Source organism: Protomyces lactucae-debilis, assembly GCF_002105105.1.
Source record: "Protomyces lactucae-debilis strain 12-1054 chromosome Unknown BCR37scaffold_2, whole genome shotgun sequence".
NCBI classification, from domain to species: Eukaryota; Fungi; Ascomycota; class Taphrinomycetes; order Taphrinales; family Protomycetaceae; genus Protomyces; species Protomyces lactucae-debilis.
The window spans coordinates 589,069-606,736 of record NW_024467994.1 but is presented as its reverse complement, the minus strand read 5'-3'; the positions used below and the strand labels follow the sequence as shown (position 1 = coordinate 606,736).

Here is a 17,668-nt window from a genome sequence, read left to right as displayed (position 1 = left end):
TGTTGGAAGTGTGCAGGATGACTTTTGCAGGCGAAACCACAAGAAGAAGAACAAGCTCAAGCTGCTGCTCATTGATGAAGAGACTATCTGGCGTCCTCTCTCTGCCATGCTCCCGCTGTCTACTGGCAAAATCTCAGAGAAGAGCCCAGTCATCATCTTCCAAGCTAGACATCCTCGGCCAGCGCTACAAAACAGACAGCTGGACCAACGTCTCCTCTGCCATCCTCCCTCTCCTCCCACGCAAGCTGCATCTGCAACAAAACCACCCGATTGCCATCCTCCGTGCCCAGATAGAGTCACAGCTACCAGCATCCCTCTATACCCGCTATAATGACTTTTCACCAGCCGTCACCGTCCATCAAAATTTTGACTCACTTGGCTTTCCCGCTGACCATGTCGGTCGTTCAAAGAGTGATACCTACTACATCAACCAGCATACAGTCCTCAGAACACATACCTCGGCGCATCAAGCAGATTGTTTCCGAAGCTGCAATACAGCAGGCTTCCTCATCTCTGCTGACGTGTATCGACGTGATGAAATCGATCGTTCACACTATCCAGTTTTCCATCAAATGGAAGGTGCACGGATCTGGAAAGCATCAGCAGGCTTAGCACAAGAGATTGATGCAGAATTGGCTACCCTGCCAGCCTTGTCGATTGTGGTTGAAGATGAGAATCCACCAAACCATGCAGGCAATCCAGTTCAACCTGAGCATGAACGTTTGCAAAGTGAAGCTGTTGCGCGGCATTTGAAACGGACGATTGAGGGAATTGCTGCAAAAGTCTTCCAAACAGCTGCTGAGAGAACACAAGCTATTGACAGAGAACCGCTCAGGGTACGCTGGATTGAAGCATACTTCCCCTTCACCAGTCCATCTTGGGAACTCGAAGTGTTCTGGGAGGGCGAATGGCTCGAATTGTGCGGTTGTGGCGTTGTGCGACATGCTCTTATGACAGGCGCGGGCAAGCAAGACCATATCGGCTGGGCATTCGGCTTAGGCTTGGAACGCATTGCCATGGTCTTATTCGGGATTCCTGATATTCGACTCTTTTGGTCACTCGATGAACGTTTCTTGTCGCAATTCGCTCAAGGTCTCATTACTGCCTTTCAGCCATACAGCAAGTACCCTGGCACGTTCCAGGATGTTTCCTTTTGGACATCTGAAGCATTCCAGGAGAATGATTTCATGGAGATTATCCGCAGTGTTGGTGGTGACTTGATTGAGAATGTCAAGCAAGTGGATCACTTCAAGCACCCAAAAACGGGTAAGACAAGTTTGTGCTATCGCATTCATTATCGATCCATGGATAAGTCATTGTCAATGGATGAAGTGAATGTCTTGCAAGACAAGATTCGGGCCTTGTCCACGGAAACGCTGGGCGTCCAGTTGAGATGAGGGGTGATTTTTGGCTATGCTAAATGACTTGGGTTTTCACAATATGCTGGGCCTCGTCTAAGGCTACTCAGAGCCCTTGACGACACCGACCTTTGCGGCACGGATAGTCCGTCCATTGAGTGTGAATCCTGTACTCTGGACCTGGAAGATGGTACCGGCCTCCTTGTCTGGCATGGGTACTTCATAGAGCACCTCATGCTGATTCGGGTTGAACTTCTCTCCCATTCCCGTAAACCGCTTCAAGCCATGCCTCTCCAACGTCCGCATAAGGATCCCCTCCGTCATCTTGAGTCCACCGTACAGCGACGCCAAGTCCGGGTGCTTCTCTTTATCCTCTCTCAACTCCTTTGGCACAGTCTCCAAGGCACGCTCAAAGTTATCCACAGACTCAATCAAGTCCTTGGCAAACTTTTGAATAGCGAAATCTTTCGCATTCGCAACATCCCGTTCAGCGCGCGTTTGCTGATTACGTGTTTCTGCCACTTGCCGCAAGTACTTGTCCTTGAGCGCTGCTGCTTGTTTCTCAGCTTCAGCAAGTTTCTCTTGTAACCCTGCAACCTCGCCGTTTGCGGAACCACTTGCTGCTGCCTGGTTGCCATCGTTCACTGGTGTCCCTGTTGTCTCTGGTGTTTCCGTGTTATTGGCAGCATCTGTACCTTCGGTGAATGGTTCACTGGCGGCTTTTTCCTCCCTTGTAGCATAGTGGCGACATCCACCTGTTGAGGCACCTTGCAGACGTCCTTCAGCTAGCCTTGCAGGGGTGGTGGGTCTGATGAGCGTGCGTGTTGAGAGGAATGTCTTGAGGAGGGCTGAGCTGTGTCTCGCTGCCATCTTCTAAGTTGTGTCGGGGGGTGGTTCGGTGCAAGTTGACTTTGCTTCGTCTTTTTTCTCTGTTACGCAACAGAACAAGGCAGAAGGAATTGGAGGGAAGATGCCGTAGGGACATGCACAGACAAGGGCCTCATGTGCAACGGCAGCGGATGGTCATCTTATCACACTCAATCAAGTATCAAAATATCAAGTCGTAGGCTGCTTCCTATTGACATCCTGATTGCATCCTGCTACCTAAACTGTCACCTCCGCACCAGCCTGAGCCACCTGATTCCTCTGCTTCACCTTGACATGGCTGTTATCCACCTTCTGGTCCACACGCGTGTTGTAAGGAGAACCATGATCCAAGACCCTAGTCATCCGTTAGCCATCACTCCATTGTATCTTCGAGAAAGGCACATACGCAGGGTATCGCATCTGCCTCATGGCCGGTGCCTGTGCAGACTGCATCAACAATCGATCCTCTGCAGCTTGCGTAGCAAGATCATAGTGTTTGATGTTTCGCTGTTCCCAGAGACCCTCTTGTGGCCGCCAACGACTGAATAACATGGTGAAGTACCCTTCCCCTTCGTGCCGACTCGCATACACTTCATCGGCCTTGTACGTGGCATACGAGAGAAGACCAAAGATGGCTGCTTTGCGCCAGATAGGGGCCGAGAAGTCTATAGCAAGAGCAAGGTCAGCATTCCATACTTTTGTTGTAGATTGGCAGCTTATGAACGTACCCTCTGCAACGACTTCAGCACTGCCGGTTGTTTGAGATGATCCGAATCGCACACGACGCGATACAGCAGCTGGAGCCTTGCGCGCGACTGTCCTGAGCATGCTGATAAGGGCTTATACAAGTCCTCTACACTGTTCCTTGTGTGGTCTGTGGTCTGTCTCTGCGTGTGAGCTCCTCTGAGATTTGGTCGCCTCAGCAGAAATCATGAACAAGACTCTCCCTATACTCTCTCTAGTCTTTCATTGTAGCGAAGCAGCCATCAAGAGGCATGGCCATGATGAGACGCACTCCGGCCCATCTTGCAAGATGCTATGCGACGCGCGCGACTTCCTCCTTCACAGACGCCCTCAATGCCGGTCCATCCTTCTCCGATTTTGTCTCTAAACCACCCACCCTCAGTAGCGATGAGCTCTACGCCCTCTCAGACAAGCAAACCTCCAAAAAGGCCCATACAAAACTCCCCGCATGGCTCAAAACACAAATCCCAACATCCACAAACTTCAACAAGATCAAGCAAGATCTACGAGGCCTTAATCTGCATACCGTGTGCGAAGAGGCGCGTTGCCCGAATATAGGTGAATGCTGGGGTGGTAATGACAAGTCAAAGGCAACAGCAACGATTATGCTCATGGGTGATACGTGTACGCGTGGTTGTCGTTTTTGCAGTGTCAAGACATCCAGAACACCGGCACCCCTCGATCCACATGAACCGGAACACGTCGCTGAAGCCATTTCTCGATGGGGACTCGGGTATGTTGTTTTGACATCTGTTGATCGCGATGACCATCCAGATGGTGGGTCACGCCACTTCACAGAGACCATTCAAAAGATTAAACAGAAAGCACCCAAGACGCTGGTGGAAGCGCTCGTGGGTGACTTTTGGGGCGACTTGACGGCAACGGCGCGTGTTGCGCAAAGCGGACTCGATGTCTTTGCGCACAACATTGAGACGGTCGAGAATTTGACGCCGTATGTGCGAGATCGTCGCGCTACATTCAGACAGAGTCTGCGTGCCTTGGCGCATGCTAAAGAAGTGGTGCCTGGACTCATAACAAAGACGAGTATCATGCTCGGTCTTGGAGAACAAGATGAGGAAGTCCTGCATGCACTTCAAAAGCTGCGCAAGATTGATGTGGATGTGGTCACGTTTGGCCAGTACATGCGGCCCACCAAGCGACACTTGAAGGTCGAGTCGTATGTCAGCCCAGAGCAGTTTGACAAGTGGAAGGAGACTGCCGAGTCGATGGGTTTCCTGTATGTGGCGAGTGGACCCCTGGTGAGGTCGAGCTTCAAGGCCGGTGAGCTATTCATTGAAAACATCTTGAAGAAGCGGCAGGCACTGGACAAGCAGACTGATCTTGTGGTGGATGCTGCTTCTGGTGAACGACGCACAGCCCAGGGCACGCAGCTCTGACCTTCTTTACTCATGCGTCCTTCTTAGCTTCAGGCCTTGTTCAACTTCAAATTTGTAGCGACAACACTTTCAACATCCTACACACTTGTATGCCAAAATGTATTCCTACTATGCTCTCTCTTGATCGATGCTGACTCTGGCTAGTTTACTGTGACTACTGCGACGTCTTCCTCACACACGACTCCTCTTCCGTCAGAAAGGCGCATAACCTAGGTCGTGCCCATCAACAAAATGTCCGCGACTACTACGCCGGTGTTGCCGCTGAGCTCGCTGAGATTGAAGAGCTCGAACGACAAGTCCCCAAAGCGGCAGCAGAGACACGCGGACTACGGATGCCGCCGCCAATGACGGAGCCAACGTTGAGTAATAGTGGCAGAGATAAGTATGGCATTGTACCGACACCTTGGATGCCCTTGCCGATACCTTATGGCATGCCCGCGAGACCTGTAGGAGACCTTGCTTCCTCATGTATATGCTGACGAGGCCTTAGGGTTTCCCGAATACGTACCAGATTCCAGCAGATTTCAAACCACAAGCACCGCCCGGTGTCACTCCACCAAATCCAACACCCTTCATCCAAGCCAACATGATGCCAGGCATGCCAGGGTATATCCCAAACATCACAAGCGCACAAGCACTAGGTCTCATCCAACCACCTCCGAATCTACCTGCGAATTTTGGTCAATTACAGCAAGACTACCAGCAAGGGTATCGACAACCACAGCGGGCCGATGGACGCCGATGACGGCAAATGCTAGATCTATAACCTCCTATGTCATGTACTTCACTTCTTGAATGGCAGACCGAAACCCGTCATCAACAGCTTAGCTTCCCGATCATTGAGGGCTGTCGTATTCACCATGATGTGGCATCCAGGCAAGTGTGGGTACTGTTCATAGTTCGCTTCAATCTCCGGAAACCGACTCAGTGCAGCAGGTGGTAGACCAAAAGCGATGTTACCATTGCCATCACCCGTCGAGTCCGGTACACCCCCGAAATCCTTGAGTGATGGTAAAATCACCTCAACGAGCGTTGCAAGGAACTGCATCATAGGTGGTCCTTGCAACTTCACTTGCACTGCAACAGCAACCCCTTCACGCAGCTTCCAGGGCGCTACTGACTTTTTCGACTCGATGAGTTCAGGTCGCTGGCCGGTAATGGTTTGAAATGCCATAAAGGCAGATAACAGCTTTGATCGGTCCAGCAGTGCTTCCTTGACCATACTGTGAACATAGATGCTCTCAATCCGTGGAACATTGCGATGTGTACGAGGCTCAGGAAGGGGCTGTGGTACTTTCCCACCACGCAATGGTCGATTTGGTCGATTTTTGTGATACTCGCTTGAACCATCCCATGACCGCGGTTCGTTGGTGCGTGTAGAAACAGGTTGAGACTTGAGCTTCATACTATATGTCATGGCCAACAGGTCCGGCGCAATGACATCGTGATAGTACTCTTCATACCGCGCGCGCTCAATGGGTCGTGGGTCAAAGTGGATACTGTCGGGCGAGGCGGGTGGTAGTGGCGGATTCCGGCCGAGAAGTTGCTTTGTAGTGATACAGCGACAGCGTGTTGCTCTGAAGAGGCCTGTCGGGGCCTGTCGAAGGACTGACATGCAGCAGACAACTGGCGTGCGGTGTCTGTTCTCGCCTGATGTCGTCTGGACAATTTCAACTTTTTTGCGCAGGACTCGATCGAGTCTTCTACGCCTGGAATCGTCCCGCGATTGCCAAGGGCTATGGGTCTATGACAACAGTATTGACCTTCAGAACCCATAAATGGTCACTTCCGCAAGTGCAGCACACAAGCCAGCTTTGTGGCCGTCCATCTTCAGCGCTTGCCCAAAGTAAAAGCGCACCTCATGAAACGTAGCACTCCCAGCTGCAGATGCAACGTCGTAATGCTGGAAGCCAGGTACCATCTTGAACAGTCCAGGGCCAAGGATGAGTGAATCATCCAGTGGTCTACCACCTTTGTGCCTTGCTCCAATGATGACATTGTAAAACATCTCGCTTCCTCCAACTGTTGTGAAATGAAGTTCAACAGCAGTAATCTTGTATCCTTGGTCAGGCGTCAAGGCATTGGTGAGGTTGACACCCAGGATAGACAGTCGCTCTGGTTGTCCAGGACTCCACCCTCCATCGGAATCATATCGCCCATCCGTCTCGCGCCCATCCCCAAACCCACCTTGAAAGATCGGCTGGCCCTGGGAAAGAATGCGGCCTGCTTGCACCCCATACATGGCTTGGCCAGCTGGTACACCCTCCACATCTTTGTACATGACACTCGGATAGAAATGAGCATGAACGCCTTCTCTCCCGTCAGCAAAGCTTAGCGGCAACAGAAGCTGTCGATCAACTTCATGCGCTGGCATGAGTTGCGTTGGGTACGTCCACTCATGGCCCCAGATATTGCTCACCATAGCATAATCATTGCCAACCTGCTGAACTTGACCGGACTGAGAGCCAAAAAGCGCCAAGTCGCCCAGCAGTCGCAGATTGGCATCGCTCCATGGACCAGCCATGTCCTTTGACATGATGTACATTGCCGCACTAGGGTACCACCCTGCTGCTTCAGAAGTGAACAAGTAGTAGGTATCACCCACTTGCACAACACTTGGGGCCTCGCGCTTCCTCGACTTCAGTACGGTAGTTTTCAAGCTCTCAACTGTCGTCCAATCTATAGACAGACTGTAGATGTTCAAATCGTTATTGCCATTTGTGGATGAGATGATATAGCCTGCTTGATTGGTGTCGACAAAGAAGTCCATGTCCCGTGATTCAAGACCCAGTGGGCGACTGGCAAAAGACACGGCCATGGGCTTTCCTGGCGGTCCATGCGCCGAAAAGAGCTTGGCTGCTCCGTAAGCCCAACCCTCCTCCAGATGCGCCCACATGACCACCTCATTGGTCTTTGGGTTGTAAAGTGTCTTGATCGACTCGAGGAAGCAGTTATCAGGTACCGGTACTCGCAAGAACTCGGTATAGATTGAGCTCCCCTCCAAGACCACGACGCCATTTGCGAGAATATGGAACAGTTGAGGCCCCCCAAGCCAGAGGAAGGTGTATTCGAAGACCTGTCCTCCTGCTTGTATGTGGAACGATCGGAGGTCCAAAGGCGAGGCTTCAGTGTTGGAATGCTTGACATAGCCCGGTCCTGGCGTAAAGGGCTCAACGACAGCCGTATTGGAGACGGCTCCCTTGTCGCACTGTATCTGGTAGTAGCTTCGACCATCCGGTAGAGCATATTCATCGTGCACGTTGCCGTTTTGTGGTGTGAATTCGACCACGTTGTTTGGAGCGTCGCGACGTCGGACTACCAAGCATGCTGTGAGCCCTGGGGGAGGATCCCATGCGAGCTTCACATTGCGCACATCTTTCTCGCCTTCAATTTGAAAGAGCTGCGCTGTAAGTAGGAAGTCTTGAGCTAATGCTACAGAGCAAGCGAGCAAGACTGGAGAGAGAATGCAGTACAAGCGCAAGGGATTGCACATGCTGTTATGCTGTCTGATTTGTCCTGACTTTGCGACGGCAGAGGATGACTTGCATCCAAGTAGGATGGCGACAATAAATGCTGCAGAGGTGACTGGACCCGGAGCTATAGGTCTGCAACAAATTCATCCGAGGTCGTGATCGGATGCGAGCAAGGGGCGACTCCTGAGAACCGCCGATAACAATGTAACACTTACAGCAGCAGGCCGAGGAGATCATGCAGCCTAGCTCGCATGAACTTTAGCCTATGAGCTCTTCGTTGTTGATGGAGGAGCGAAAGCTACCTTGCGATTGTCGCGGCCGAGGGCTGTGGTTGGCGTTCAGATGGGCCATCTCCTCCTTTGCCACACGCTCTTCTTTTGCATACTCGCAATGCGGAGATTAATCAATAGAGCAACGCAAGCGACAATCGAGCTCAAATAAGCGTATAAGATACTGTTTAGAATAATGAATCGAGCTGCTACTGTCTCTTTGATGATCTCGGTCGCTTCATGATCAATAGCCGTAAATAACAATTTCAACTACTTGAGCAGGAATCCCGCTTGAGGCACGAAGCATGCCAAATTGAACGATCACACTGGTCACATCTTTGAGCTTAGATGTCATAGCGTAATGTTGGAACCCAGGTTCTGCTTTGGATTGATCCGAGGTGACCAAGCGCAATTCAGGCCCAGACTTAGTTCCCTTGCTGATTGCGTCGATGACTGTATCATAGTACATTTCACTGCCTGGAACTGTCGTAAAATGAACCTCAATCGCCGTGATTTTGAACACAGGCTGGGAAACAGTGTCTGAGATGCTGATTGCCACTTGAGGAGGACTTCCGTTTGATCCAGGCAACCATCCACCGACACGCGAATCATACTGGCCGTCTGTTTCGCGACCATCACCAAAGCCTCCGGTGACTGGCTTACCTTGGGAGAGAATGCGTCCGGCTTGCACCCCGTAGATAGCCTGGCCGTCCTTCAGATCGTTAGAGTCCTTGTACATGACTCGTGGGTAGAAATGCAAGTGAGCTTTCCGTACATCTGGGGCCAAGCTGAGAGGCAGAAGAAGCTGTCTCGAACCTTGTCGAGCTGGCCTCGCCCAGTGACTTCCCCAAATGTTACTGACCATAGCAAAGCTACTGCCAACTCGATGAATCAGACCGGACTGCGACCCGTAACAGGTGAGGCCACCGATAGTAGTTTGAGTACTCCACGGGCCAGCCATAGAACTGGCAACAATGTAAGTGCTTTCGCTTGGGTACCAGCCTGCAGTGGCAGAGGTGAACAGATAGTATAGTCCGCCGACTCGAACTACACTTGGCGCTTCTCGGCGGGCTCTTTGCAAAGTAGTTGCTTCCAAGGCGTGGATTTGAGTCCAATCAGAGGTCAAGCTGTAGATGTTGATATCGGTGTTGCCGTTTGCCGCTGATATGATGTAGCCACTGTGCCCATCATCAACAAAGAAGTCAAGATCGTGAGAATCAATACCAAGTGGACGTTCTGCAAAGGAGACTGTCATAGTCTCACCCGGTGGTCCATGAGCTGCAAGAAGTCTCGCCGCAGAGTATCCTGTTGAGTTCTCGAAATGAGCCCACAAGACAACTTCTTTCGTCAGCGGATTGTAGCGAGACTTGAACCCTTCGAGAAAACACTCTGAAAGCTGCTGAAGATCTTCTCCCGGTCGAATTAGCCGACCTTTGTACAGCAGTGATTTGGAAGAATGCTTTGTTGCATGCATCTGATAGTCCGCGGCTGACATATGCTCGATGGCGCTGGAACAGACCTGACTGCCAGTGAGAACAACTTTGTCGTTTGCCAAGATATGGAACCGATCTGGTGTGGCCACAGGTTTGTAAACATAGTTGAAGACTTGCCCATCCGGACCAGAAATGTGAAACGAGCGAAGATCCAGTGGAGATTTGACGGTGTTGGAGTGTGCGGTATAACCACTTGATGGGAGGAAAGGGTCCACAGAGACTATGTTTGAGCTCACAAGTCCATCGCATTTGACTTGATAGAAAGTGGGTCCATCAGGGAGGTCATAGTCATCCAATGTGTTTCCCTTCATCTTGACAAACTCAGTCAGTTCTTCCCTGGTCTTATGTCCTTTCAAGACCGTGCACTCAATGCTCTCCACAGCACTACTCCACGCAAGTTTGGCATTGCGAACATCAATTTGCCCCTCAAGTTGGAATAACTGCGCGGTGAGACCGACGCCTGCTGTTGGGGAAGAAGCGGCTGCTCTAATGAAGGGACCAATGATCATGACGATATAGTAATCCATCTGCGTCATGACAGATTTGCTTCAAGAGGTGTGGAGAGGGCTGGAGGTTGATTTATGTAGCTTATGGCCGTCGGAATGAACTACTCCCTGACAGGATCCTTTCTCAGGGGTAAATTGTTTGTAGACCAAAAGAGGACAGCTGAGACTGAGACTTTCAGATGGATAAAACCGCTTGACTTATGGAGTACGGCCTGTAGTAGCTGGTCGCTAATCGTCACTCAAACATACCTTTGCACCTTAGAGAGCCACAGTTTGAGCATGAGTTTCATCTGAATTAGCACAACCGCAACTAATCGCGATCACGAGCCTTTATCACCGGTAGCCGGCGATTAAGAACTGTAGGATAGGAATGATTATAAACAGTGTCAGTGATTTGCAATAATTTCTGGATCAACAGCTCGTAAACACTTGAGGCTTTTACTCTGAGGCTAAAAAGCTGACGGAGAACAACGATACTTGCGAGATTCTGGATCAGCATATTCGAGTCAGTACAAAATCGTTCGATTGAATGTTGATTTGGTCGAAAGGATGGCCAGCGAGGCAGCTGCTATGCTGTGAAACTTCAGGAAGGTAAAGCAACATCACTTCATAGTAGAAGAGTCTAGCTGCTGGATCGTGGGTGCAAGGGATTGGCGAGCAGAACAGACAAAGTGCTTGTTATAAAGAGAGGACTTGGGCAATAATGTCTGTGTAAATAGTAAACTACGGAAAAAGACTGCAGAAGGATGTCTTTTTACCTTTATCAGAATCAAACGAGAGAGAGGCGGAGAAGAGGAAACAAAAACGTGGGAGCTAACGGAAAGCTGTCAGCTGCAGATCTACGAGCATGGCAGAGCGACTCCAGGTCGAAGACACAGGACAGAAAAAGAGGTAGATAGAGACGATCCTCTCAGATAATAGAATTGATGAATGAAGAACAAGGCAGTAGAAGGCTTTCTTTTTCAGAGTCATAGACTAAAGCTAGAAGCTGCAAAACATCAAAACAAAAGATAAGAACCAAGTCTCAGGGACCGTAGACGACGTCTAGCCAAGCACTCCAAGAGACGCAGAACTGCCTGAGACTAGAAGGAGAGGAAGACTTGGGGCAGAGAAAGCAAGCACCTGTTGAAGATGCTGAACGAGTGATTCAAAGTTGTTGTGTTGTGTGTTCCAGCTAACGAGGTTCAGATCGGCCACTGTGGTTGAGCACAGAAGAATAGCCGCGAGATGTCAACAGGGGTCTCAGATGGTAAGGCAACTGAATTCCGAAAGTGGGTCTGTTCAGTCAGTCCGTGACATCCAGCACAGTTTCACTATATATATGCCCCCGGTCGATTGTTCTTGCCATTCCCATCATCACTACCGTCAACATCATCCTGGTCGTACTGAGGCCAATCAGGCCAATAGTCATTGCATTGCTGGCCATTCTGAGCCTCTAGGCGCTGTTGGACGGCTGTATGGTCGTAATGCTGCGAGGGATTTCCTTGCCCTGATGACTCTCCAGTGATCGGAGTGGACTGACACTGACCGTATGCTTGGAGATAGTTGAGTGGATTGTACGGTGGACATTGCGGACCAGCAGGTCCATGGTTCATGTGCTCAGGAACCCCTTGATCGTTTGGGAACAAGCTCATAAATTTGGTGAACTCCCTCGACCACAATATCATCTGCTCCTCATATGTCAATCGATGGCTTGATTCAGCTGCAGCTGCTTGGTGTGACGATTGCGGATAGTGGCTGAGGGTTGATGGCATCTGCCCTGAACCCGAAGATTGGGCTGCATTGCCGTCCAGAGGGTTCATAATTGGTGTCCAGGGGCACATTTGCTGATTTTCGGTCGACACGTTCTGAGGAATGCCCGGTTTTTGCGACTTATCAACCAATTTGCCTGGTATGCAGTAGTTAGGAAGATACTGGTGGGCTTTTGTGCCTGGTCGTCGCTCGCATTTACAGCGCTTGGACTTTTGTTCCTCAATATATTTCTGAGAAACAGCTTTGCGCTTTTGCAGAATGTCCTCGCATCGTCTCTGCCAGGTAGGGCTGATCAGCTTACTCTGCGCCTCAACAGATCCTTCTCGAGCTGGACGTGCTCCTAGATATCTCTGTTGTATGTCGTCAACAGTACAACGCGAGCCGACCTTGTAGGGCCAAAAGAAGCTCTGCCAGTAAGACTGACTCTTCTCTGGTGAGAGCTCATAGACCTGACCATTGAGAGAGAATTGAGGCATCCGAATGTTTTCGATAACGTGAAAAATCTTACACGTGCATTGCCAAGAGCAAACTCTTTTGTTGAGGCGTGAATAATGCTTGAAATTCTGATCCTCAATATGAATAGCCGTATCTTGCAAGCATAGCGTTGAGTACCTGAAGACGTTGCGTAGCATGATATCATTCACGAATGCATTCGCGTAACTTGTGCGTGAATTATTACACCTCGAAAAACACTCGAGATCTTGTTCGGCTTCACTCACTGATTCAACGTCTGTGCAGTCCGGGAAAACCTCACTCGTGACTGATGTAAGTGAGAACTTTGCGTCGTAGAAAGTACGGTCGGTTTTGTCTTGAACTGGCCAGTAATCCTTCTCCCATTGAGGTTCAGCGATTGGATTCACATTCACAGTAGAGCTGCTGCCGATTGAGTTTCCGGAGAATGGGCCTGTAGCTGTGCGCGATTTGCTGCTGGCCTTAGTTGGCCTCACAGGCGCAGCCGCGGCAGGCTGATGCAGTACAATCGACGTGAGTGATAAAAGCAGAAGGCTTGTGGAAACTATCAAGAGAGACATCAGCGTGAGTGTTCGCATGCTTGAAGGCACGGTAGGATTGATACTCGCTATTTACTTGCGTCGTAGTATCGCAAATGAGGATGACACGCTGGCATAGATTTGAGAAGGATTCAACGTCACTTTGATAGCTTTTTCCAGAGCGAAGCAGAAGAATGTTTTCCCTTGCAGCTAATCATCCCGTATCAAGTGATGTGTCGTGCGTGCATATGGCTCATTGCTGTGTTAAAAAAAAAAACCCCTTTGCAAGGAGTGGGCACAGAGCGTCAAGGCCTTAGTCACGATTGCGGGTAAAGTATAGCAATCGAAATTATGCGTGTATACATTGTTGACGCGGACGGTGAGATAACAAGTGCAAGCAATCTTAGACGTGCAAATTAGATGAGGAACAGAGTAGAGGCTCAACCTTCTTATGGAGTAGAACACAGGAGAGGGCAGGAAAAGATCTGCATCAAGAAAAAGTACGCGACACATTGCAGAGAGATGCACTAGCAACTTGGTGATAAGTCCAACCATGTGACTAAGTATTTGACACCTCAACATAAAGCCCCAAACCGTCTTTGTGTGTCGGAGAATATAAAACAACAAGTACGGAGCAGCTAGCGCACATGACCCGGTCAAACATGAGAAAGCATAACGTTGCGAGCCTGACACCAAGCAAAGCACAGCACATAGATGCACAGGCGAGCGAAGAAGTCGAATGAATTAAGAGAATAATGTTGCGAAGGAGATGAAGAAATGACACTCAGTGGGACCCAGTCATACCAGATCTATCGAGAATACTGGTCGCAAACTTGCGACACCACGAATAACGAGTTTGTGGTCATTTAGGGTTAATCGTGCAGATGGTTTGCTTGGCATTGCCGTCGCTGGGCAATTTCACAGCGATCTCAATCACGCTGCAAACGCGCGCCTCCACCTTGGCCGCTTTTTCATTCCACCAAGCCACATTCATTGCGTAATAGTGAATCATTTGATAGCTTGAAATAGTTCTCGACTGTCTGGGAGACAGACCAGACGGTACAGGAATCTTGTGGACAAAAGTGCGCATCTAGGAAAGTCAGACAAAGCATTGAAGAATCGCGACTTACATTCACCCAATTGTACTTGTCCTTGCAGCTCGGAAACGCAGCGACGTCGACATGGTCAGTCATGAGCTCGCCATTTTGCATTTTGAAGGAAGGGATGACCCCACGAGCAAACCTGAATAGACTGAAATTCCTGTTGCCGCACTTAACGACGTCAGTGAAACTAATCAACGTCTCATCACTCAGAAATGTCAAGTAATCCTTCCAAGTCGTATGATTGTTGAAAAGCGGCATCGCGGGAACGTGCTGAGAGGGAGTCCTCTGCAAGGATTTGCTGGTCGACGCGGACTTGAAGGAGAACACAAGCAAGCTCGCGAGAGCACTGACGAGCATCTTGTGTACAGAGTCCGAGTGTCAGATGTCTGCTAATCACTGCAGGTTGCCGTTGCAAATCGCTTCAACAGTGTCTGCTAAGCAAGCTGATTTGCTCTATAGGGGCGTCGACGCTGTATTGGCTTGCAGTCAAAAAGACAAGTGGTTTGATGGGTAGGAAGAATTGTTGTATGGTTCTTCAGATTTTAGGGAGGCCTGCAGCTGAGCATTGCATGACTCCCGATCGCGAACTTTTGATGTCGTGTCGTCCATGCAGTCAAATTCTACGACACGACGTAGCATCAGCACTACTTCTGCGGCCTGCAGCACTGAATCAATCTTCTGTTGATGGAGACTGAGGAATCTGCCAACGCAGAGTGCATGCTTAGGAGGAATTAGATTGCTGTTAGAATGCAGTCCAAGACCGAATGCTCCATATCAATTTCCTGTATTGCTGCACAGGATCTCAGATGTCTCCCGACTGACCTCTGCTTCCCCACGAATCTATGCTAAGGACATTACGTGAAAATCTGAACCAGTCCTGGAAGCAGGTCGGCAGCCTTTGTATCCACCTACGAGCATCAGAGGCGCATTGCATTAGGATGTATTACAACTAACACTTGACGCCTCGTAAGTATGTTGGGGGCTACATATTTCAGAGATGAGAGTTGAGCAAAGTGTGAGACATGTCTATCGAAAAATCGTCCGTCGCTCAGCAAGCTTTTCCTTCTCGATCTTCGCAAGTTTCTTGGCGGTCTTGCCGCTGCCAGAATCCTTGCCGTGGAATTGGTGCGACAAGTGCTTGAATGCTTCCTTTTGAGACATGTTCCGGCCAAAATCGTCGACATATTTGAGCTCAACCTTTGGCTTGTAATGTTTGAAACGATCTTGCGCCATCCGCGCTTCAAGCGCTTCAATTCGTCTGTTTTCGCTTGCTGCCCATGCCTCTCTTTCTCGCTGCGACATCTTTTCCCAAGCTCCAGACTTGCGAATCTCATCCTTAGCATGCTTCCGCTCCAATTCGAGCTCGAGTCGAATCTTGCGATCTTGCGCTAGCCAGGTCTCCTTCTCGTGTTGCAGCTTTTGTTCTTCTTCGTTGCGAGAGATAACTCCCTTCTCAAGCAAGAGCTTCATTGCAGCACCAACACCTTGATTCAGGGTGGCTTCCTCCGCAATGCCGGAACCGATAGGCTCACATGCTGCAGCAACAACGGACGCTTCTTTCATATCGACATCTTCAACTGTTTGAACCAGTGGCGCTTGTGGCGATGCGGCTTCTGTCTTTGACTCTGGAAGCCTGATGTCCAAGAGTGAGCGAGTCAATTCTGATGAGTCGTCGAGCACAAGTCCTACTGGTCCAGTAGGTTCTGGCACTGAACTGGATGCTGCTAGTCGGGCAACCAAATCGTCAGGATTAGCGCGTCTTTGTAAAGCAAGGCGCCGTCGCTGTGCCAAGGACGCTTGCAAGTCATCATCGTCGACAAAATTGAGATTTTCATCTGCTTGCAAATCTTTTGCAATGACTGTGAAGGTTGGAATAGACGACTTCTCCTGATCTCGCTTGCGAAAGGTTTTAGACTTCTTCAGTCGCTTCTTGAGCTTGACGTCCTGGACATAGTCGGACGAGGCATCCATTGGCACAGCTTCTGTCTGCAAAGACTCAACTTTTCGGGTGGCTGCCATGGGAGGCTTGGCCGCAACCTTCTCCGTCTCGCCTCGTTCGTTGATAATGAAGCTTGTCTTTTCCTTTTCCGGTGCACCACCGTCCATGTCTTCGTCATAGCGCGCAAGGATCTTGCGTTCACCCGTGGCTTGATCGACATCCTCCTCTTCATCCGCGGCATAAATCGACTTGCGCTTCTTGCTCTCACGACGCTTCTTGATCTGCTCTTGTTCAGCGAGACTGACGTTGACGAGCTCATCTGCGGCTTCATCATCGAGGACACCACCGTCCTTCAATGTCATGATAACATCTTCACCACCTTGCACATCTGCTAGATCATGACCTACCTTCAGGCCAGCCAGCTCTGAGCGTGTATAAGTTGCTTGCGACGGCTTCACTTGTGCAGCTTTGGCTGGCTTTGCCGCTTTCGTCCGTTTGATCCAGCTCATCGTGTCTTCATCATCATCATCCTCCTCACCAAGTGTCTTGCCAACCAACAGCCGTTGTCGCTCTGCACGCTCTCGAGCCCTTCGAATCCGATCGCGCGTTGCTTGCTCTTGCGCCTGTTGCTTGGCCTCTTCTTGCTTGCGCTTGTAGTTCTCTGCTGCAAGGGCATCTTGTTGCTCCGTTGTCAGTGCTGTGCCTGGAGCAGCAGAGCTCGATGAAGCACCTGTGCCGACATTGAGGGGTTTCAGTCCTAGCTTGGCACGAAGCGCATTTGTTTCTTCGATGGAGAGACCCTCCTCATCCATATTGATCAATTACCAAGCAAGCTTGCCAAAGTGCATCATTTGGTCGTCGCTGCGAAAGTTGCAGCGCGTGTTTCAAGTTTCAGACGACACGACCTCGAGTACTCCCGCGTCTACACCTTCATCTAGCTATCATGGACATGAACACGCTCAAGAAGCAGCTCAGCGAAGAGCTCATTAGCTCAGGCAAATATAATGAATTGTCAATGCTGCTTCGGCAACGTTTAGAAGCTTCTGGCTGGACATCGCGTATTGCTCAAATGACTGAACAAGCAACAGCAGGCTCTACCTGGCCAGACTTTGACAGCCTACTCAATCAGCTTGAGGATGAGGCATTGCGTATGCAGTCTGCTGTTTGATTTGTCTTGCTAACATACAAGAAGCTGTAGATCCAGAAGTACAAAAAGAGTTTGAGGAACAATGCACAGAATGGATGCGTGCTCAGCTCACAGAAGAACGTCTGAGAAAGCTTATGTGATTCACTGGTACACTTTTGTTTGGATGTCTTCCATTATCTATCGTCTACGTTCAGTCAAGATTGACTCCTCTATTTTGCCACTTTCAGCGCGGCAAGCAAGTCAAGCAATGATCCGACCGTTGGCAGTGCCGTGCCTAGTGCATCTTCCAGATTCGAAACGGATTCCAAGACGGGCGCCAATGCAGGGTCCGCTGTTGTCAAGACATTCTCAACACCGCCGACAATGGTGTTGTCGTCGCGCTTGGCGATTTTGAGAGAGTCAAGCAGGTCCAAGATGGATTGGACTGGTGGGAGTGCCGTACCCAAGGCAGTCTCGAGTTGCGTGACTGCAGCGAGGACTGGTGCGAGTGCGGGATCTGCCGTGGTCAGGACATTGTCAACACCGCCGACGACAGTTGGTTCATCTCGCTTGGTGAAAGGCACTGCTGCTACTAGTGCTGCAAAGGTGATGAGGCTGAAGAACTGCATTGTGTTCAGATGTCGAGCACCGC

At 50.1% G+C, this 17,668-nt stretch overlaps 11 protein-coding genes across 11 annotated transcripts; 3 read left to right on the top strand and 8 right to left on the bottom strand.

The window, feature by feature from the left end:
• Nucleotides 1–17: 17 nt before the first annotated feature.
• BCR37DRAFT_401827 (mitochondrial phenylalanyl-tRNA synthetase alpha subunit, active as a monomer) lies at nt 18–1,397 on the top strand (the record flags this gene model as incomplete). The annotated part of the gene is made up of 2 exons (XM_040871859.1): nt 18–92; nt 138–1,397. 2 exons carry the CDS (start codon nt 18–20, stop codon nt 1,395–1,397), a joined length of 1,335 nt encoding a protein of 444 aa, XP_040727932.1.
• A 75-nt stretch (nt 1,398–1,472) lies between these two features.
• On the bottom strand, nt 1,473–1,922 carry BCR37DRAFT_336512 (GrpE nucleotide exchange factor; the record flags this gene model as incomplete). Its single annotated transcript, XM_040867230.1, has 1 exon — nt 1,473–1,922. A coding segment is annotated over one exon (450 nt), but the record flags the coding sequence as incomplete, so codon positions are not given.
• A 533-nt stretch (nt 1,923–2,455) lies between these two features.
• Nucleotides 2,456–2,866, bottom strand: BCR37DRAFT_376438 (uncharacterized protein). Its single transcript, XM_040868599.1, has 2 exons — nt 2,632–2,866; nt 2,456–2,580 (listed from the first exon to the last, which is right to left on the bottom strand). Exons 1-2 carry the CDS (start codon nt 2,775–2,777, stop codon nt 2,463–2,465), a joined length of 264 nt encoding a protein of 87 aa, XP_040727930.1. The 5' UTR covers nt 2,778–2,866; the 3' UTR covers nt 2,456–2,462.
• A 312-nt stretch (nt 2,867–3,178) lies between these two features.
• BCR37DRAFT_376434 (mitochondrial lipoic acid synthetase) lies at nt 3,179–4,813 on the top strand. Its single transcript, XM_040868598.1, has 2 exons — nt 3,179–4,465; nt 4,511–4,813. The coding sequence occupies exon 1, from the start codon at nt 3,221–3,223 to the stop codon at nt 4,364–4,366; it is 1,146 nt and encodes a 381-aa protein (XP_040727929.1). The 5' UTR covers nt 3,179–3,220; the 3' UTR covers nt 4,367–4,465; nt 4,511–4,813.
• A 278-nt stretch (nt 4,814–5,091) lies between these two features.
• BCR37DRAFT_376432 (mitochondrial ribosomal protein of the large subunit) lies at nt 5,092–6,026 on the bottom strand. Its single transcript, XM_040868597.1, has one exon. The coding sequence runs from the start codon at nt 5,979–5,981 to the stop codon at nt 5,151–5,153; it is 831 nt and encodes a 276-aa protein (XP_040727928.1). The 5' UTR covers nt 5,982–6,026; the 3' UTR covers nt 5,092–5,150.
• A 3-nt stretch (nt 6,027–6,029) lies between these two features.
• BCR37DRAFT_376431 (uncharacterized protein) lies at nt 6,030–7,029 on the bottom strand. The gene has a single exon (XM_040868596.1). It carries the CDS (start codon nt 6,909–6,911, stop codon nt 6,132–6,134), a length of 780 nt encoding a protein of 259 aa, XP_040727927.1. The 5' UTR covers nt 6,912–7,029; the 3' UTR covers nt 6,030–6,131.
• Nucleotides 7,030–8,270: 1,241 nt separating this feature from the next.
• BCR37DRAFT_376429 (uncharacterized protein) lies at nt 8,271–9,940 on the bottom strand. The gene has a single exon (XM_040868595.1). The coding sequence runs from the start codon at nt 9,910–9,912 to the stop codon at nt 8,353–8,355; it is 1,560 nt and encodes a 519-aa protein (XP_040727926.1). The 5' UTR covers nt 9,913–9,940; the 3' UTR covers nt 8,271–8,352.
• A 1,480-nt stretch (nt 9,941–11,420) lies between these two features.
• Nucleotides 11,421–12,908, bottom strand: BCR37DRAFT_385495 (uncharacterized protein; the record flags this gene model as incomplete). The annotated part of the gene is made up of 1 exon (XM_040870359.1): nt 11,421–12,908. One exon carries the CDS (start codon nt 12,906–12,908, stop codon nt 11,421–11,423), a length of 1,488 nt encoding a protein of 495 aa, XP_040727925.1.
• Nucleotides 12,909–14,883: 1,975 nt separating this feature from the next.
• Nucleotides 14,884–16,777, bottom strand: BCR37DRAFT_142866 (SART-1 protein). Its single transcript, XM_040866077.1, has one exon. The coding sequence runs from the start codon at nt 16,700–16,702 to the stop codon at nt 14,978–14,980; it is 1,725 nt and encodes a 574-aa protein (XP_040727924.1). The 5' UTR covers nt 16,703–16,777; the 3' UTR covers nt 14,884–14,977.
• Nucleotides 16,778–16,833: 56 nt separating this feature from the next.
• On the top strand, nt 16,834–17,177 carry BCR37DRAFT_390780 (uncharacterized protein; the record flags this gene model as incomplete). The annotated part of the gene is made up of 2 exons (XM_040870912.1): nt 16,834–17,038; nt 17,080–17,177. 2 exons carry the CDS (start codon nt 16,834–16,836, stop codon nt 17,175–17,177), a joined length of 303 nt encoding a protein of 100 aa, XP_040727923.1.
• A 69-nt stretch (nt 17,178–17,246) lies between these two features.
• BCR37DRAFT_385492 (uncharacterized protein) lies at nt 17,247–17,645 on the bottom strand (the record flags this gene model as incomplete). Its single annotated transcript, XM_040870358.1, has 1 exon — nt 17,247–17,645. The coding sequence occupies one exon, from the start codon at nt 17,643–17,645 to the stop codon at nt 17,247–17,249; it is 399 nt and encodes a 132-aa protein (XP_040727922.1).
• Between the last annotated feature and the right edge of the window lie 23 nt (nt 17,646–17,668).